The sequence below is a fragment of the Propithecus coquereli genome, unplaced genomic scaffold, assembly GCF_000956105.1.
Source record: "Propithecus coquereli isolate 6110/MARCELLA unplaced genomic scaffold, Pcoq_1.0 Scaffold179, whole genome shotgun sequence".
Classification (NCBI taxonomy): domain Eukaryota; kingdom Metazoa; phylum Chordata; class Mammalia; order Primates; family Indriidae; genus Propithecus; species Propithecus coquereli.
Window position 1 is genome coordinate 3,603,533 of NW_012142634.1, and position 21,534 is coordinate 3,625,066.

At 46.1% G+C, this 21,534-nt stretch overlaps 1 protein-coding gene across 1 annotated transcript in view; it reads right to left on the reverse strand.

Annotated features, from left to right (window-relative positions):
* PPAPDC1A (phosphatidic acid phosphatase type 2 domain containing 1A) overlaps positions 1-21,534 on the reverse strand; it is a 118,010-nt gene that overhangs the window by 57,705 nt on the left and 38,771 nt on the right. The window contains exons 2-5 of the mRNA XM_012642399.1: positions 20,849-20,957; positions 11,601-11,691; positions 6,854-6,917; positions 4,850-4,974 (exon numbers count right to left, since the gene is read on the reverse strand). Of these exons, the coding sequence (XP_012497853.1) occupies positions 4,850-4,974; positions 6,854-6,917; positions 11,601-11,691; positions 20,849-20,957 (389 nt within the window). The remainder of the gene's footprint in view (positions 1-4,849; positions 4,975-6,853; positions 6,918-11,600; positions 11,692-20,848; positions 20,958-21,534) is intronic.

The following is a 21,534-nucleotide window of genomic DNA, read 5'->3' on the forward strand; positions in this document are numbered from 1 at the left end:
TACAAAAACACAAAGAAAGAGAAGGCAGGGAGCTGATGAAACCTGCAAACAAAGAGAGGTAAGAGAGATTGTATCCATGGGAAAAAAAAGAACAATTTTAAAAAATTCTTTTTAAAATCAAGAAAGAGCTCAGTTCTGGGAAATTAAAAATACAAAAATCGTAATGAAAATTCTGTAGAAGGGTTAGTAGATAAAATTTTTGAAATCTTCCTGCAAGACGAACAAAAAGACAAAGGTATGACAATTGGAAAGAAAAGATTTTTTTAAAAAGATAAGATCAGTCCGAAAGACTGCACATTTGCCTAATATGCTTCCAGAGAGAAGAAGCGGGGAATATAGAGGTGTAGGAACACGAAGTTCCAGATCGAAAGGACCCTCAAAGTGCCCAGAATAATACAATAAAAGAAATCCCTGCAAAGCACATCACTGTGAAACTGTAGATGACCAGAGAAGAGACCCTAAGAGCTTCCAGAGAAAGAAAAAACAAAACAGAGAAGAGGAACACCCTCTGACGTCTTGCAAGCACACTGCAAACTGCAACCCTATGTGGAAATGATTTCAACCTAGAATTCTGCACGCAGCTAAAGAATTAAGAGATTTTCAAACATAAAAATCTCAAAACATGTAACTCATATGCCCCCTTTCTTAGGAAACTATAATTGAAAGTGCTTTTCCTCCCTGGAGGCTTTCTCTGTTGCCCTGATCGGAATTCTCAGCTCCTCAATCCCAGAGCACGGTGTGTTCAGGCCGTTAGCGTCCTCACCCTGGAAGAGGACACGGGCCATGTCTGATCATTCCTGTACCCTCCCCAACGGCTGAGCCCAGTACCAAGGAAACAGAAAGGGCTCAAAAAGTGTCTTCTGAATCTTCCTCAGTCAGATATACATTCCAGATCTTCTCTGTCATGTAAAAAACATATCCCACAAGCAACAATTGCCCCTTTTCATACTGTAATAGAATTGTGTAAAACTGAAACATTCATGTGCCACAATTTGAGTGCATTGGTCTTGTTTTAGCAAAGCTTTTTAACATTATTTGTTTAGAGCCCGGGCAACTACAGTGTTGGTGCACTTTCTCTATAAAGGGCCAGATAATAAATATTTTCAGTTTTGCGGGCCACATGTCTCTTTTGGAACTACTCAGCTATGCCATTGTAAAGTGAAAGCAGCCACAGACGACACGGAAATGAACAGGCATCTCTGTGTTAAAAAAAACCCTCTATACTTACAAAAACCAGCAGCCTGGATTTGGCCGCATGCTGTCATCTGGATGACAGTATTGCCTTATTCCCACCATTTTTACAGGGAAGACGTTACTTAATAGCTGGACTCGGCACTAATAATGTGTTTTTTATACTTTTCTCTCTTAAATTATCCTCTCTCTGGAAGTTAAATCAAGACCCAGTGAAAAATCAAGATGGTGCTACGAGAGACCATTCCCTTTTCAGAATCCCCCTGGTTTAAAAACCCTGGCAGGGTACACCACCTTTCTCTACTTTAAATCTTAAGCTTCCTTTAGTTCTGATGAAACCACTTGCCCTTGGAAATTGTGGTCTCTGCTTTTCCAATCAAGGGTGGTTTAGGCCGCCTTCCAGAGCAAGTCCCATAAGACCGCCGCCACGGGGACCTGCTATTTGCTGATAGTGTCCACCTGAGCACTTCTGACAAGTGTTGTTTGGCTGCTTACGGTAGATTAAGAACAAGATCCTTTGTTTCCAAAAAAAAAATCAATGTTTGTTCTTAAGTTCAAAGAAAAGCAACTGTTCTACAGGGTGATATCAGGACATGGGCTACATTCCAGTTGCCAATTATCTGCAAACAGAGCAGAAGCGAAACCCACATCCACCCAGCAAGGGAAGTAGGCTCAGGATATCCCTTGGTCCAGAACCCCTCTGCCCAAGTCCAGCCTATTAAATTGATGGTTTTTAAGGAAGAAAAGAGTGTTTGCATCAAAATGAGAGTTCCCTGAAGTCACCCCCCCTGAGGAGCGGAGTCACACCAACCACTAGGCTTCCTATCAGCTACGAAGAAACCCAGAAACCAGCACTGATGGTTTTTCTAAGTGGATATGGCAGCTCCATTCAAGCCAATCACTGACCTGTCGTTAGAAAAAGGGAAAGAGAACAGAGGAAAACACCACCATCAAAGCCTAGAGGCTGGGGAGGATTCTGTCTGCCAAGTAGCAAAAATGTGTAACATTTTAAGTAACCTCTTAAGCAAAGAATATAAAAGCCTCTGCCAAAAAGCTTGTCTAGCACAGACCAGACATCAGCCCTGTCAGAAAATGCTTCTTGGTGAATGGAAGGGAGGATGTGCATCTAAAATAAACATTTTTGTGGGGCCTAGCCTCTCATCTCTGGGGTCCAGCAGTCTGCCATGGTACATGAGAACTATTTCTTTCCCAAGTCCAAATGTAGAAGCAGATACTAAATTGTGCTACCGTCCTCAGCCAGGACTAAGGTTTTCCTATAGGACTTCACTGCAGTGCTTTTAATTCTTAAAGACCCTTAAAACTGAGCACTAAGTTTTGGGGAGGACAGAACATGGAGGGAGGGAGAAAGGAAAGGAAGAATGGAAGGAAGGGAGGAAGGAAGAGAGGGAGGGAAAAACAAGCAGGGCAACAGAACTCAAGTGACCCTACAAGGAGACATGGAGAGAAGATGGGAGCTGACCCCAGGTAAACACTATTCCAGGTACCTCCGAACAATGCCAGCAAGGGACTCCCTGACAATAAGAAGACAGTATCTTGATACAGCAGAAATTTTTCCAGCTGGTACCTACAACTCCTCCAAAACAAATGCTCATTTAAAATGTGACTTCAAAGAGAAGAATCAAATTTGGGGAAGAAGCAATTCCAAATGGATGTTCTGCCTTAAGTGGCAGAATGAGTGGAGGCCTAGAAGACCCTTGAGGCTTTCTTTTAAAAGGACGTTTGTCATTGGGTTTAGGGCCCACCCTAAATCCAGGATGATCTCATCTTAAGATCTTAACTTAATTACATCTGCAGAGATCCTTTGTCTTTCCTTTTTTGGCATGTAAAACAGAGTTCATTATTTTTTAATAAAAATATACATGTGTATATGTATGTGAAATGATTACTACAGTCAAGCAAGTTAACACATCCATCTTCTCACAGTTACCTTTTTAATTTTAATATTTTTTTTTTTTTTTTTTTTGGTGAGAGTACCTGGAATCCATTACCTTAGCAAGTTTCCAGTATACAATGCAGTATTATTAACCAAGACCCTTTTTCCAAATAAGGTCACATTCACTGGTTCCAGGGACCAGAACTTGAACATATCTTTCTTGGGGCCCCTACTCAACCCACTACAGTCTCCAACAAACTAGAGGAGAAAATTAGTTCTTTATTTAAATTAACATGGACTGTGAACACTTCATTGTATTTGATTATTGAAAGACCCAAGATACTATCGAGTCAGAGGCTGGTGTCCTTGGACAAGTCACTAAGCCTTTCTGAGCCTCAACACCCTTATATGTAAAACAGGGACAAACTGCGCCCAGGCAGTTGTGTGGGCTGACAGTGATTCATTTAGAGTGCTTGCATCCCAACATCTTGTTCACAGGCCCTAATCTCCCATGGCTCTGAGGAAAATATACAAAAACCACTCCACAGGAAAGAGCATTCAGTTATTTCTTGATCCAACCATTTTTAGGGTGTGTCTTAAGTATACAGGGAAAAAAAAGAACAGATTAAGATGACAGGCTTGCCGAAGTTAGATAATGACCCGACCTGTGGGAAATTATGGACTTGGCATCATGAGACAATCCTGTCCTATTCCAGTGGGCACCCGTGGCCACAGTTCTCCAATTATCCCAAGAATCACCAACCTCATCATCACCCGTCTGTCACCACCGGCTCAGTCCCCAGGGCATGAGCCGCATCTTAATTACCTTTGCATCCCCGACACGCGGCACAGCGCCTGGCGCCTAAGGCACTGAATAAACGTTGATGGAATGAATAAAGACATGAGCCAGGGTATTCTGGAAACTTCAGCTCTGGAAATAAACAGTAACATGGTAACTACTCCTTACTGCAAGTCACGATGCTAAGTGCTCTCCCTCTATTGACTGGATTAAATAAGGTAATGTCCCTAACCATTTTGGGAAGGCTGGTGCCCCAGAAATGTTAGTGCTCATCGTCATGTATTTTAATCCTCATTCCAACTGAGAATGGAGGCATTCTTCTTCCCAAGTGACACAGCAGGGACTCCAGGAGAGAGAGGTGAAGTCACAGAGCTAATACCTGGCAGAGCCAGGATTTGTCAAACCTCAAAGACCTGTGTCCTTTCCCACCACATCACACTGCTCCTGATCCATATTAGTCAGCCTTTGCTTTAAGCTGGGCCCAGCTCACATATCTAGGGTCAGACTGCATATTACGGTGCATGTGTATGTGTATGTATTTATATATATATGTATACACATGTGCTATATATTTGTATACACACATAATACCTTAAATGAAGAAATAACCTGGACAGAACAGTGAACTGGACGACAGAGAGTCCCAGAGAATGTAGCGAATTATTAACACCTTGAGCTGCCAAGTTCCCAAATCATATTGTCAAGGGGTAAAGCGTCGCATGTTACACTTTGCCGAGCACATGAAAGCAACACATACGATGTTCTGTAAACTCCAGAGCCTCGTCCACAGGCTTATGACTTCCTGTCGAGTATCTTGTTTCTAACCCAACCACCCTACAGTGAAGAAAAAATGAACTGTGCTTAACATTCACATACCAATGCTTTTCTCGCCACCTACATTCCCAAAGAAAGCGACCAGGAAACGTGGCCGGGGGAATTAAAGAGCATCCTAGCCAGGAACTTACAGGAGGAATGGATGCTGGGGAAGCTTTTGCGGCCCTCGGACACCAGATCGGGGTCACCTGTGCAGTGCATTTCCGAGTTCATCACTCCATCTGGAAAGCAGCGGTAAAAGAAATCGGGGCGAGGTCTACAAAAGACACCATGGACATTTTCAATATAAAATGCTGCCATCGCAAAAGATCCCACGCTGACCCACCACACCCCGCTGTCCCCAGCACCTCCCTCGGCCCCCTTGGCATCAACACTGGAGCTCCCCACGGAGCACTCTAGACACGGTGGTTTGGGGGAGAGCTCAGGCTTTGAGGTCAGAAAGATCAGAGTCGGAGCTCCCACTTGCCACTTACTAGTTTTATGACCTTGGGAAGGTCACTTGCCTCCCCCAGCTTCGGTTTCCACATCTGTAAAAAGGGGAAACAAACACCTACCCAAAGGTGAGGTCCTGAGGATTAAGTGACAGGACTTACAGAAGGCACCTAAGCACAGCGCTGCTGCCTCCAGGAGCCAAGACTCCAGGCTCCTCATGGCCTGTGTCCTGAATTTGGGTGGCCACTGGCCGTTCCTCAGGTCTCACTCAGCCTCACTGAGAGGACGTGAAAGCTCAGCTCTGGGATGTGGACAGTCCCCCAGGTTGGCTGCTCTAGTCTAGGGCAGGGGAGGGAGACCCGGAGGGAAGAGGGGAGGGTGTGGGCCTGACTCTGAGCCACCCCGACAGTGATCGCGACTACCAGTGACTGAGCATTTACTGGGTCCCAGACACAGCACTAAGCACTGCACATTCATCATACAGTGTAATTCCCACGAGAACCCTGCAGCAGAGCCTGGGGCCGTTTTCGTTATACAGGCGCGAAAAGGCAGGCTTAGGAAAGTCACACTCCTGCCCAAGGTCATAAACAACCAGTAAGTGGCAAAGATGAGCTCTGAACTCGCCCACACGCTTCACTCCATACTTCACTGCCTCACTCACGTGAGGACCATCATGCAGGGGGGTGACAGTTGATCACTCCTTTTCAATTCAACTAATATTCACTCAACACCTACCACGGGTGAGGCTTTGCTAATGCTGTAAACATGGTGCCCTCTTTCTGGGCACCCCAGGTCACAGTTCGCATACACTGACTCACTGGTCCCCCGACTCTGGGATCTAGGTAGGGCCTAAAGAATCTGTCAGAGCTGCCAGTGCACTGTCTCTCCCACACTCGGCCAGCGTTTCTCCACTTGGTAGTTTGTCCACCTGCTGAACCAGAACCTCAGAGGGGCAAGGCCTGAGAATCAGCATTTTATCAGGGCCCCATGGTAATTGTAAGCACACAGAGCTGGAGGAACATGGCAGCACCAGGTCATGCACTGCCTGAGTTTTATCCATCCCCCATTCCCCTCGGTGCCTGACCAGCACCCTGCACCAAGTAGGTAAAATTAATGCTGAGGTTCTGAGAGGGGCTCTAACTTGTCCAAGGCCAACAGCTAATCAGAGTCAAAGTCAGCTCTTAAATTCGGGTCTCTGGACTGCTAATCTCTGCAGAGACCAGCTCTCCACCAGAGCAGTCCGAGAAGAAGGAAAGATACATGGGGAACAGAAATGATTTCTCAGGGGCAGTAAGGGAAATGTGCCACATGCCAAGGCTCAAATGCCAATCCATGTGACTCCTCCCAGAGAGAGCATTAAATAAGTAATCTATGTATTCATCAGAGGCCAAAACTGACAAGCGAGTGTGTCTGGTGAGGCCCTGGGGTGGCAGTGGATGGACCCAGAGATGCCAGCAGTGAACCTTGACCCACGGGAAAGTCAGTTGGATACGTCCTTATTACTGATCCCCTGCTTCCAAAGTAGTGAGTTCACAATTCAAAGGAGAGGAAAGATCTGTGCTAAGGACAGAAATCCCAGAAGAACAATTTAAGGAAAAAACCAGATGAGCTCAAATCTGTCCCAGCCAGTGTCTTCTGGCCAAAGTTCCTAAATAGACGACCTTGATAGTCCAAGTTTCCATTGTTTTCCTTTTGGAACTTACCTTCCCACTATTAATTTAATAGTGTTTGTGCAGACTCCGTTCAAAGCAAGAGCCAAGGACACCGCTACAAAACAAAACCAACAGACAGAAAAGTAATCAGCTGGCTCTCAAATCAAAATCATCATCATCATCATTATATTATAATATTATTTAATTAATGACCATAGAAATATGAACCAATACTTTAAAAACAGAGATAAGCTTGGGTTGTTAGAACAAAATATAATTAGGACAGAACTTTGGAGAATGACCCATAAAATTCCAAGCCCCTATGACATGAAATTGCTCTCTCCTCCTCGACTGAAATTTTTACCATCACAGGAACCCATCTATCACTTTCTGGCCTGATATGAAAAGATTTAATACTGCAGCATGTAAAATTTCTTTACTAGTAGCAAGAAGCATAACTTTTTTATTTCCTCCTGGCAACCTTTTCAGACATAATTCTAATCAGAGGAGCTGCTGGAATCCTGCTGCAGACCAGGACGTTCCCACTGGGCGATTATCTCATTACTGACCCACTGCCCTCCCACAGGGTCCATGTGTTGGTAAACAAATCACTGTTTCTGAGAAGGTAGAGTCCCAAAGCCTCCCTGGGTTTCGAGAAGGTTTGCCCAGGTGGTGCTTTTTGCCATCTAAAATAACAAGAACTTCTGGAATACATTAATATTATTTGAAAATATACAGCACAGGGACTTTCTCCAAGCAGCTTGGAAAGGCTTTGCTGGATGCAGTACAGATTGTCCAAAGGGTGCAGGTGACATGAGTCACACAGCTCTCCCTGCAAAATGCTTGCACCTCTCTCCTGTGGTTTATCAAGACTGCACAAAAGGCACAGTCATCACTATCAATGTGATGGAAGGTCAAATGCCTTCCTTTATTGCAGAAGCAATAAAGACCTATTGATGCCCCATTCCACTGCTTTGTTGAATAATAAAGCGTGGGAGCGACTGTTTCCCTTTGGCAAATATTAACAGTTCAATACTAGCTGAGATTTATGTAAGAAGATAGCAGTGAGGGGCATTTTTCAGAAGGAACTGCCTGGAGCAATTCATGGCCCATCAGGGGAGACAAATACGTTGTTCTCCAAGGGGAAAGTACTGCGGGGTGGCCAACACAGTCACTAAGGTCACAGGCCACAGAGATGGGGACAAAACCCACCTGCTTCTAACAAGTCATCAGAAGCAGAGAGAATAAGAGGGACCACATTCAAATGAACGCCTTTGTCATAGGGAAACAAATCACCTAAGCGGGGATGGGGAAACAACTGGCCGTATGAGTGTGGGAGTGAAGGGGGCTGGGCTGCAGAGCGGGAGGACAGAGCAGGAGTCAGCTCTCGGCACTGCCATCAAAGCACCGAGCAGACAACGACGCTGCACAAATTGGAACTACGTGTGGAGGACTCGGAAAGATCCACTGATTGCACTGTGCACACACAGAGCCTTCCTTCCTCCCTTCTCTCGGGCAAGCTCAGGGCACTATTGAGAGGCCTGTGTTGCAGAGAGGAGAGAAAATTCCCTGGGCTGTCTTGGCATGACGATTACCAGGCTGTGAGAATGCCCTGAGATGACTGTGGTCTTCTCTGTGTTACGGTTGGCCCGGCAGGCTCTTCCTCACCCTGGTCCTCTCTGGGAATAAGCAACACTAGCTGATCCCCCCTCACCCCACGTAAATCTTGGTGAACTTCATACACAGCTACAGCGATCACTTCCCCAACCTCTGAGTCTGCTTATCGTAGCACAGAGTAGTTCCTCCAAAAGTCTGAGGTAGCTGAGCTAGAAAATGTGTGGATGTGACGTAACCACCAACAGCCGGCAACTTCCGTCTCCGATCCAAATGCCTAGGCGAACAGGGCAGGGTGGGAAAGGGTGATGATATTTAATAGGGACGTCATTTCAGCATTCTGGAGGTACACTGAACTGATTAATATTTTCCCCTGAATAGCACAACCCACCGATGCAAGGGCTTGTCACTGATGCCAGAGAGAAGGCTGTGTGGGGACCAGACCCTTAAAGGCTGGACAAGCGGGAAAAGGAACGGCCCCATCGGGAGCACTTGTTGATTAGCAATATCCCAGGGGGCTGGCCCATAGGGCTGATTTTACAGCATCCTACAGCACTGTGCGTTTGCGAGAAGAGTCGGAGAGACAGACAAGATCGTGTTTGATAAAGAAATTCAAAGCAACGTGTCCCGCGAGCTGGCTTGCAAGCAGCCAGTTTTGAGGGCACTACTGGTTGTAAGTATTCCCGAGGATTAGAGGGCTTTCGTTGTTGCTTTGTTGTGGTCGGAACTTCAATCCTGCAGTACTTTTATAACAGCGTTCTCTAGTATGCAGACCTGATTGCTCTGCGGCCTGGATTCCTAAAAGCCTGATGTCGCATCGGGCAAACCTCGCTCCTCTCACCCAGCACCAGACGCACAAACGTGGCCCCTGTGCACATGCACATAAAGGGGGCCCTTGGGGTGCAGGTTTGGGCCTGGGTCAAAGTCTGCTGAAGACACCTGCATGAAGAAGGGACCTGAGAACTAAACCCTCCTCGCTGGGAAAGTCCTGCATTCCAGACAACTTTGCAAAATCTATACCTAGTTTTCTGTCCTTGGTTTTTAAAGATCACTTCCCTACCACCTACTTCCAAAGCCTCCTAAAAGCAGTGATTTTTTTTTTTAAAGCTTTCTACACATGGGAGGCTCTTCATCATTTTTATAGGGCAGGCTCTCATTTATTTAGGCAAACAGAACATCCAATAACTCCGCCTTCTCTGTTAACATATAGGAGACAGAGTATGATGTTCAATTTTGAAATATCACCCCAAGGGAGATTTAGCTGGGAATGAATAGTCTAGAGGAAGTAACCGTGGGCTGCTTACTGCCATGACAACAGCCTGGCTCCAAAGCCAGCCGTCAATTACGGCCATCACCATGAAAGACAGTTCGTACCCACAGCCACTTATCTTGGGACTCCGTGCCAGGGGAACCACGAAATAAAGAATGAAGCAGAGGGGTTTCCAGGTCAACTGGGAGGGCTCCCAACAGGACATATTGGGGACCACAGTGATATCCACCCAAACACTGCCTGGCTGCTCTAGCCACCTGTGGGAGGACATCTATGCCCCTCTTGGAGAAACTGATCTTTTCTCAACTCAGCTGAGGAGAGCAAGACTGTGTGAGCAAAACCCCAAACCACAGATGAGTAACCTGGGCTACACACCTCACCTGAGTGGGGGCATCTACAGGCTGGGCAGAGACTCACGACTTCTGTGTCCAGGCTGGAGAAACGAGCTGAGTCAGAGTCTCTGTCCAGAAAGTCTGGACCGAGAAACACGGTGACACTTGGTGGTGGGCATCAAAGCTGAACAGGCAGATCTGGGGCAGAAGTAACCAGCCCTGCAAGCCCAAGCCTCATACAGACCAGAGATATGGGGCAGCAGAAACAAAGTCCAGGCAGATGGGGCTGAGAGTGTGGGAAGAGGGAAGGCACGTTACAGGTGGAGGTTGTGAGTCAAGAGGGGGTCTCCAGTCCCGATGGCCCAGCTCCCCGTTCCAGCCCCCGTGAGGCACCTCTGGACTTCTGTTCCCTATTCGTGGATTCAGTGCGATTGCTTATTATTGCCCTATAATTAAACCCCTGATTTATTTGAGCTAACTTGAGAGGAATTCTGTTCTTTTCAACTAGACAGGGCCTGGCTGAAGCCTGGTTTTGTAAGAAACATTCTCTGTGCTGTTGCAGGGCAGAAGATTCCATACACCCTACACACACTCACACTCACTCCCTCACCAAGAAAACAGAGGACCACACTTTGCTACATTTTCATTGCCTCAAAGCCTAATGACTAACAAACAGACCCTTAAGTGAGGACTTTCATTTTTCCAGATTTACTACCTCGGTGAATGGGAAGTCCATACAATGCACCAAAAATAAAATTTGGGGTGAGGATCTGGGTGGCTTTTATGTGAGGTGTCAAAAAATCAACCTAATTCAGTTTTCCATATGATCATAAAGCTGAAAACTTGCCTACAGGTTAATTTATTGTGGTTGCTAAACAAGTCAAATAGTTTTGGCTGTCCCTTAATACTGTCATTTACTCAGCATTTGATTAATATGCAGACCATAAAAACAGACTGAATCCTAAAATGTCAAAACCCTGTCACATGCAGGCATGGCTCGGCCTGGGGAGAATTTATAACAGTGGTGTTATAATCAGTGACAAAGATTGAAGCACACTTCATGTAGTAATACAGTTCGCTTCAGTTTGCTTAACTGCCAAAATGTTCTCAAATTGAAGATGAGTTACGGAGTGTTTTCCAATTTCTATTTTATTTTATACATGGGTTTTGCCTGTAATCAACGGTACTTGGTTAAGCAGTCCCGCGGTTGATTTCTGTATTGCCCACGATGGGGGCTGATCAGACACAAATGTGAGATTTGGACAGTCAGTGGTGGCGAATTTGCTCTGCCCCACCGCCAAGAGCTACCCTGCCTCTGTGCCTGCGCAGCATAGCTCTCTGATGTGGATAGGACGTGATTAACATTCAGCACAACGGACAGCGACAACAGGCGGCCTCTGAAGATTCCTCACTTAGGACTGCACACCGGCTCTTCCTCTGGCTTAAAGTTTATGCTGTCTTGTTTCTCCCAAGCTTAATTCGACCAAAAGAAGAACACATTGGGTGCGACTGAGTTTTTTTAATGTGATAATCTCATTCAGTTCAGCCCCGTTCCCTAAAGCAGGAACTGTGAATACTCTACCTAAGAAGGCTTCCTTAATTTCAGTCTTGTCAGTCCGCCGGATAATTTTCACCACACAAATAACAGCCAGGGGTGTGAGGAAAGAAATTGCCTGGAAGAAATAACAAACAATCCCTTATGAGGACCTCGGTTTGCTGGCAGAAGGGCTGATTGATAATTAGTTGCAGTTAGCTTCATCTAGACTCACTAGCTGCGTGCTCTTACCAAACTCCTGACCTCAAAAGGAAAAAGGATGAATAATCCTATCTATACCCAGAGACTACACAGACTTCATAAATTGAAGGTCTGATTATAGGTTATAATTGGTTTGTAATTGCTGGGAGCCATGTATAAAGTGGTGGCTTTTTAAATGGAGAAGAATGGTCTATAATTAGGATGAGTCATCTTTGCCAGGAACTCCCCTCCCCCTCTCCTCTGCGAAAGGGTGAAAGAACCTTTGGCCTCCCGTTCCCATCTCTCTGGCAACACGCACGCATGTGGGACTTACTTAAAGTCAATCAGTTCATTGCCTTTTGGTGTCCTTTTGTCGAATACGTATTTCTTCTGCAAAGCAGAGGTTAGTCCTTTTGCATAAAGTCTCTTCTCCCCCAGCCCCTTTCCTCCACACAGAGACTCAACACTCACAGAATGAATTAAGCTGGTGGCATTTAGATGCAACCAACACTCCTTACAAAACCCACTAAGAGGCAGGAACCGTGCGAGGTACCATCAAGTCCAGGAGCCTCTCAAACCCTCACGATGGCTCCATGACTGTCTCCTCCAGGCTCAAGGACTAAGTGATGTGCCCAGAGACACACACAAGGCTTTGGAGATTAGGTTTTCTGCCCCCCATAATGAGTCTTTATTCCAGATCTCCATAATTAGTAAGCTGTTTTTAAACATTCCAGCAACCAAGAAAAAGGTATTGATGTTACTTCCTTATGATGATACCTTCTCAGGATATCAATATGGGAAGAAACTGAGCATCTCACAAACCCACACTGGCCCAGCAGTCAGTGGTGGGAGGGGTTGGGAATGGTAACTATTATCCAAATACTGTTGACGCTTCTGGAAATCCTCATCTCTGCTCTAATGAAACGCCACTTCCCAGAGAGCAGCTTCCTGATGGGACTAAGACATGAATGAAAGATGCTTTTCTTTTATAGAAACAGAATTCAACCAAATGAACAAAAGCTTTTGAAATAATTTTACATGCTCTACACACTTACTACAACCAGACCACCGGAGCTCGAATCATCTCGGGGGACTCCTCTTTGGAAACTGTCTTCAGAGACAGACAGTTTATGAGACACAAAAAAGAACCCTGTCTCCTTACTTGCCACTGTGTCTTTCTGACCCCAAAGCGTAGTGACCAGTCTGATGAGCCTCCTTATCAGCGGTGGCTCTGAATGACTTGGACTGTTTAGAAGTCAAATAAGCGAGTCTCGTCACCATGGAGGGTGTTCAGAGGCAAACGGCACGGGTGCTACGGGCAGATGCAGGAGAGGAGGCTCAGAACTGAGACAGAAGAAGCAGAGAATTTCCCCAGGGGCTACCCGGAAAGGCAACACTCACTGCTGAGTTAGAAGTTCCAATACATCCGTGAAAGCTTCCACAAGTTCCCAGGTGGCTCTCATATCTAAATCACAGTGGGACTTGTTAAAATGCCGATTCCCTCAAATATACTTCTATGGCAGGTCTGGGAATCTATATTTTTTAACAGCATCTCACTGGCACTGGGGATGAGCATCATTGCTTCAGAGATTTGACTCACACGTTCAGGACTTACAGAGCAACGACCGAAGCACCCTGCTCACTTAAGTCCACTGTTAAGGTCAAGGCCAGAGAAGTCCTTGTTTCCCCAAATCCAAACATCAAGCCTACCAGCCTCGCTCCCTCTTTTCTGCTTCTTTAAGCACCACGTACAGACCAGGCCACAGGCTCCCAAATAGAGGAAAGCGACTCACTCACCAAATAGTGAACAGCCCTGTTACGGCCCTACCAAGTCAACCCTTACATAAGAGAACAACATAGAACTAGAGAAAACATCATAAGACAATCACAGTTGATTTAATATAAGGTAAGACAGAAATAAAACCCCAGAAAAAAATATGAGGTGGGAACACTTTCCTGACGAGGCTCCCAAAGGAAATCCCAGAGCAAAAAGGCACTGACCCAACAGGAGGTGGGGCCGCCAGGTGGGAGCCTCAGGGCAGGGCGAGGTGTGGGAGCCCAGCTGGTCGCCTGGCAGCCTGGGGTCTCCCTGAGCACCACTCCCTGCCTCAGCTCACCTGCTCCTATTGGATCCTCACTCCCACTCCCCCAACAAGACTGGACTTAATTTAACCCTTTTTACAACTTTCCCAGGTAGGTGCATATTGGTTTCTTTTCTAGACCCACTGATCAATTGCTTTTTGAGCTAATGGTAAAAACCCGGAAGGGCTCACAGCGCCCCACCTCAAGAGCTTCTCAGGCAAGGGAACGCAGCCTTCGAAGCGCCGCAGCTCCCACCCCAGCGCGGCTGTAACAGACACGCATGTGTGAGTGTGCGACTAAATGCTTGCGTGATGCAGCTTTCTCTCCCGGCCCCCACATCCCAGCAGCATCTGGGCCTTGGTATCATTTGTTCTTGTTGGAAACACATCTACCGTACCTCTGGGCATCAGAGTCCTCAAATAAGGACAGATAAAGGCATGTTTACATTTATCATCCACCCGCTGTTGGATGAGTATTTTTTAACTAAAAATTGGAATGAAGAGATGAATCCCAGAAGCCAACACACGAGGAAAACAACTTCCTCCTGGAGCAAAAGCACCTCTGAAGTGAGTGAGAGAGGAACGAGAAGAGAACAAGCACCCACTGTCACTCAGCAAAGCAGGCTGAGTCGAAGCCAGGGCATATGCCTTCCGCTCCTCGGACGGGCCAGGGGAGGACATGAAGATGGACAGAGGAACCTGGAGGTGGGGTGGTCGCTTCTACCTCCACACAGGCGCAGAGATGGAAGACAGAGACGGGCAGGCAAAACTTCCCCTGCTATTGTTTTCCTCTCTGCTAATGTTTCCATGGCGAAAAAAGTTTGAAAATCCTGGGATGAACCCATGTAGGAAGACAGTGAGTGGCCATGCTTATTAAATGGGACCAGAGAGAAAACAATGAATCCCAGCCAGACACTGCTGCAGGATTCAGGGAACACAGTGCACCCTCTCTGGGCTTGAGTGTTGCTCCCTTGGTATGAGTACAGAGCTGCCGAATGCATGCACCTAGATTAGAGTATCAAAGGCTAACTGTGCTGAGACCTGACTATGGACCATGGTCTGTTCTGGGCACCTCACGCAAATCAACTCATTCAATCCTCACAGCAACCCTAGGTGAAATAGGCTCCTTACTTAATGGACAGGAAACTAAAGCACAGAGAAGTTAAGCAACCTGCTGTAAGTCACACAGTTCGTAAGTGGTCAAGTGAGGATTTGTACCCAGGCTGTTTAAATTAACCACATTTTTAACCTGCACTTTTAACCACAATGTTGGGGAAGTTCTCATCTTACAAAGTAAATATTACATAAAACATGCTATATGCCTGTTCTCTTGAGTTGGAGGGAAAAGGTAAGGAGGCTGGTTTCCAGGACGTGGATAAGTCATAGAAATGTTAGTGACAGCTATGGCTTAAGCACCTATTGTGTATTAAGGACTTTCTAATCCCTAATCTTTTTCTAAGCTTCTGATTACTCTGTTGGGGGAAATACTATCCCCATTGTACAGATAACAAAACTGAAGCTCAGAAAGAGAGAAGTGAACACACAAAGGTACACAGCCAGTGGAACTGGGACTCCCCCAGACTGGGCTGCCATGCTCCTGGCTTAGAGTCATGACAGATGGGAAAACTGTGGCTGGGATAGATTTATGTATTGAACATTTTTTAAATGGCTAATTGTACTACACGGCACCCACATAGTGAGATGACGTGTATATCATTAAGCAGGGTCTGGTACACGGCTGGTTTTGCATGCTGCTTACTCCACAGGCTGGGAAGCTGGAGGTCTGTAAAGAATATGTGTGGAATAGACTCTGAGTAAGCAGAGCTGGGTTCAAGCCCCAGCTGTGACATTAACCATTCTGTGTCCTCAAGCAAGTCACTTAGCCTCTTCACCTTTGAGTCTCAGTTTCCTCATCTATACAATGGTTATAATAATAATATTATCCACAGCAAAGTATTGTTGCCAGGATTTAAATTCACTAATGGTTATTAAATGCTCCACACTAAGTGAGGTGTCTTAAGCCTGCCACCCCATTTGATGCTCTCAACACCCTGCAAGGGATGTGTCCTTAAAGCCCACCTTTTACAGATACAGAAAGCAAGGTCCTGAGAGGGGAGCTGACCTTCCAAATCTACACAGCTAGTAAGTGGCCAGGCTGGGAATTGATGTGAAGTGGCCCACTCTGGAGCCCACACCGACTGCCCACCAACGGCGTGCAACAGAGAGCTAGCGTCCAGCAAATGCTGGGTGTTGGCCAGTATTTATTATTTTTGGGAAAAGACTGTTAACAAAAGGCCCAAACTATACCAATAAAGGGGCATCAGGATCCTGTCACCAGCTAGATGGGATTAAAGCATTTTCAGTTCAAGCCCACCTGTGCCCTTAGATCTGAGGATTGAGCACCTTTGAGTGTAGGAAGGAGGCTAGGACAGGAACGAGGCTAATTCTCCCAGGCACCCTGATCGTACCCTAAGTGACCAACTAGGGCCCTACCTTGTGCCTCCACCAATGCCACCAACACAGCAGGGACTGTCACCCCCCAGCCACTGCTGCACCAGAAAGTGGGTCATCCCCGGTGCTGATGGGAGGCACTGAGCTGCCTGGCACGTGTCTGGGAGACAACAAAATGTGAAGCAGCGGATCTGATGGGGGAAGGGCGTGAGGATGCCAAGGACTTTTAACAACCAGGAGGGATGGAAGCCAGAGCAGCCCCGACGTCAGGAACTTAGCCAGAGAAAAGCCTGTCGCTGGGGTTCATTCACATCAGACAAAACAACGGGCCCAAAGTGCCTTAATTTCCAGCATTTGGCAGAGAGGTGTGCTGCAATGGGATTACAGAGACAACTTCGGGACAGGCAGACACCTGGAAAAGGCCTTGCCGCGGGTAAACAATTACATCCCGTCACAAAGGAAAGAGCTGTCTAGGACTTTTAAAAAGAGCCAAAAAATTAAACTGCCTGTCAAGAGCCCAGCTTTGTCTCCTTCTTTCCTCCACGCCCCCCGAAAAAATGACTTTATTTCTGTCTTCCTTACGAGCATCCTAGTCCAGAATAGAAAATGTGGCTGTCAGATCTTTCTCTCTCTGAGAATAGATCTTCTAGACATATCATGGCTGAAGCAAAAGGAGACAAGGGAAAGGGTAGGTCTCGGGTGGATTTCTTTTAAAAGCCAAGGAAAAGGCCGGGCGCGGTGGACAAGCCTGTAATCCTAGCACTCTGGGAGGCCGAGGCAGGCGGATTGTTTGAGCTCAGGAGTTCGAGACCGGCTTGAGCAAGAGTGAGACCCCGTCTCTACTAAAAATAGAAAGAAATTAGCTGGAAAACTAAATATATACAGAAAAAAAAATTAGCCGGTGGCACATGCCTGTAGTCCCAGCTACTCGGGAGGCTGAGGCAGAAGGATTACTTGAGCCCAGGAGTTTGAGGTTGCCGTGGCACTCTAGCGCAGGCAACACAGTGAGACTTTGTCTCAAAAAATAAAAATAATAAAAGCCAAAGAAAGAATCTGTGGAACACCTGTCCCTTCTTCAGCTCCCTGCTTGAGTCTTACCTCTTCTTCAAAGGCTCCCCAGCCATGCTGAACTGCCCAGTCTGTGTTCCTGTCTGTGCCCCCGGCCAGACTAGACACCTTCCCTTATTCAGTGCTGGACCCCCACCAGGCACCTGGCACCTGGCACCTGGCACCATGCTTTGCCATGGCAGGTGTTTCTGGACTGTTGCATCAGGTCGTAATTAACTAACCGGAAGCTGTCCTCTGTCTGGCTCTATTCCTGCCTCCTTCTGCCCCTTCACCCCACAGATGCACCAAACTCTTATTCACTGGGTCTACACAGCCCTTGCTCTCCATGTCTGTCCCTTTACACACTTCTTCACCTCGTGGAGGCCCCAAGGAGCCATCGCTGCAGCACAGCTCCCGCGGGGTGGAGGGGGGGGTCTGCATTTACCACCAGCGGTCCAATCCTGGCCCAGCCACCGATGGTTGTGTGACCAATCTCATTAGTTTCATTTTCTCCACTGAAATGATGAGGTTAACAAAAGTGCTGACCTCAAAGGTTTCTGAGAAGGATTAACTGAGATGCTGCTTATAAAGTGTCACAGTCCCTGTACCAAAGAAACATTGGCTGTTGTAGTTCATGATGATGATGATGATGATGATGGTGATGATGATGAAGCTCCCGAGAAGTTGATCGGAGCCTCTCCTCTGGGACCTTCCAGTTCAACTCTGTATTAGAGCACCATCTCCCCCAGGATCCTGCAGGGTCCCTGAGGCTACAGCCCAAGCCTGATTTGACTTCCCATCATCTACAGCCTTCACGGTTTTCCTAACCTAACAACACAGGCTCCTTGGAAATATACCCTGAATGTACAAGGTGACAACTATGATAGCAGACAACAAAAAGTGTCCTAAAAAAGCAATAAGCAATACTGATTGAGTTGTCCTACACCAAAAAGAAGGTTTTCAAAGATGCTCTGATAAGCTCCACGCGCTGAGCAAGGAGCCATGACCTCTTTTGAAAAAGGAAGCAGCTTCCCTAAAGGCAGCTGACTGCCTGGGAATTTCCAGGAAATGTTAAGTCAAGCTTCAGTGCATCTGAGAAGAATTCCCAGCCAGCCTTTCCAGTCAACAGGAACTCTTAGAATCGAACAGTCCCAATCACACCTAACTTTCATGTTCACAGACATGGTCACTTGAGCTTATGGTGTTGCAGAGAAAATGCAAGTTAGGCTGCTTCCTGGTGGCATTATTACCATTTACTCTGCACTTACCTCAACCCCCTAATCATTATTCTGTTAATTTTCTTGTTACATTTGACCAATTGGTTCCTGTAACACGCCCACACACACAGGACTCTAGAGCACTAATTACCCAATAAAGAAACACCTGGGTCAATACCAGCTGCCTGCAAAAATCACCTTGGCTAGGAAGTTAGTTCACCTTTAGATTAAAACATTACAACCCAAAATAAAAGAGACTCCAGGATTTCGTTTTCCTATTAAATAATGAAATTTGAGCTTTCAAAGGAGATCAAGGCATTTTAAATATCAGACAAAATATATGTTCTAGGAAACACTCTTCTACTAACATCTGGAGGTTTTAAAGGATCAAAAGCAGACAAATGATATATTAAACTCTTAAAACTTAGAAGAACAAATCTAATTTATGCGATGACAAAGTATTTTTCATCTTTGTGTTGCAGGTATTATAAATGCATCCACTGCCTTTCTTGTGTTATTATGGAACGGCTCTAAATCTTGTGACCAAATGAATGAAATTCATCAAATACTATTAGCGAAATAAAAGGCTGAACTTATTTCATTAGGCCATCAGAGGGTATGAATCAGTATGTGTGGCTGAATATGCTTCTGTTCTCAGAGAAGCACAGCACTGAATAACTCCCCCACTGCCTCACCCCTACCTCCGCAAACATGCAAATTGCTCCATCCTATTTGTGTCTGCAGCCAGCATTTGTATCTAGACTTCAAAACAATCCATTGTTCATAAATCTAGGACACAGCCACAAATTTCTCACAATATTCCATATGAACATTCATCTCCAAATTGTGTCTTACAGCACATTAATTATAAAACCTCATGAAAAGTGGGGGTAAGGGATAAATAGAAGCTCCCCCCCCATTAAAGCTATTAAAGCCACTGAGTAAACTCATTAGGCACATACTGATTTCTTTATTTCTAGTATTTATAGAGGATTTGAGTTATAGCAGAAATGGAAAAAGTCTGATTTTAATTCTCAGATGCTAGTAATGCCCTATTCATAACCACCCTAATTTTTTAATTCCCCTGAGATTTACAAAACTTTAGTTTGTTTTCCAGCAGAAAAATAATTATTAAAAAGCAACTATAACAATACTTTTTAATGCTCATGTGATGTTATAGGCATTTCAAAGAGTTTGCAGACATAAAGATCTTTCTAATCATCATTAATTAACAAAATTTTGTCTATAAAATCAGAGAGATTCTTTTCAAAATGGAAAAATGTTCCTTGTGTGCTCTATGAAAGCTCTGGAACAGTTCCCAGAGAGGCATAAGACACAATGGTGGGTCAACAGGAATGACCTTCAAGATATGCTATGAGGCTGCCCATCCAAAAGTTACATTATTGTTCCATAACAAAGGGAAGCTTAAATATTTCCTCCGCTCTAGAAAGGTCTGATGGCAATTTTCCAGGGGTTAATTAGCATCAGTAAGGAATCCCAGACACTCTGCCCCCAACCTGCAGGGCAGCCTCTTGGCTGAGAGCTGAGCTCCAGAGCCGGCTGCTTGGGTCTGGCACTGCTGGTCACTAGCTGTGTGACTTCGGGCAAGTTTCCTCGTTTCTCTTAGAGGAATGCAGTTCTGCACCTGCAAACTGTGTACAATAATGACGTCTTCCTCACTGGGAGGCTGGGTGGAACTAAATAAGATAATCTTACCCTAAGCTCTCAGCAACATGCCTGGCACATAGGACATGCAGTGTGCAAGGCAGCAATTGCCCTGCGGCAGGGGGAAAAGGTAAAAATAATCCCAATATCTCCACCAACCATTTGGGTGCTTGCCCATTTATTCTAGAAGGAGAGAAACACAAAACATTCTCTGGAGGTTGAAGCACAGGGTGGTCTTATCAGTGGTCAACTGACCAGCTACAACCAGAAAAGTGGTTAACAGAGCTATCTGTGGTGCCTTAGTTTGGAAAAATCAAGGCTTATCCTAAAAAGAGAAGAGAAAGACAATTCTTGTCACTGGCTTCTAGTCTTCCTTTACTGTAAATATTTGGAAACAATTCAGCATAGTCCAGATAAGTCCCTTCTCGTTCCAGAGTGTTGGGCAATTACCACTTCTCACACGACCAAGCAGCTCCCACCACGACACGGCATTGAATTTTAATTCGATGGGCCGCTCACCTTCTCCTCGCAGGCTGCCACCGTCGTTAGCAGGGGTTAGAAAAGCAAAGACGAAAACCCATTTGGTTCAGACTTGGGAGGGTGATCAAGTCAGCCATGAAATCATGGTACTTACAAACATGAGGCGGGTGGGTATGTTGTCTGATTGCACCAAAGGATTTTTATACAGCCAGATCTCTTCCGGCTGGATGACTCTCTGGAATGGATCCAAAAACTCTGTAAAACTGAAACAAAACAAAGAAAAGTGCGTGAAGGCTAAGCTTCCTGCTGCTTCTGCTCCTGGCAGTTCCCAAGGAGGCACTGGCACCCCCCGGAACCCCTGCAGGGGAGAATCTGGCCTTCTGGGGAAGGGTGAACTAGACCGCCCAGCTGATGGTTCCTGGCCAGTTCAAACTGGGGAAAGCAGAAAGAATTACATGGGAGTCCATCGGTCACGATTTGCCGGAGGGCTGAATGGACCACGCACGCAGTGCCAGCACCACAGAACCCAGCCAACTCTTCACCAACCCCGAACCCCGGACACTGGTACTGCAGAATCTCATGTAAATTTGCTGAGAACCCTTCATTGGTATACAAGTAACTTCAGCTAACCACCCTCCAAACCTCCTCTAAAGCCAGGCACAGAGGAGCACCCTGTGTGGGCCTCAGGACACATGCGCTCTGCCCCAGCTCTCCTGGCACAACTGCTCTGAGCCGCGGAACAAGCTCCTTCTCCTCGCGGGGCCACAGTGCCCTCTGACTTAGTCAGAGGCTTCAAATGGAGATGGATCAGAACCTTCTGGAGAGCACCCAATCCCAGGC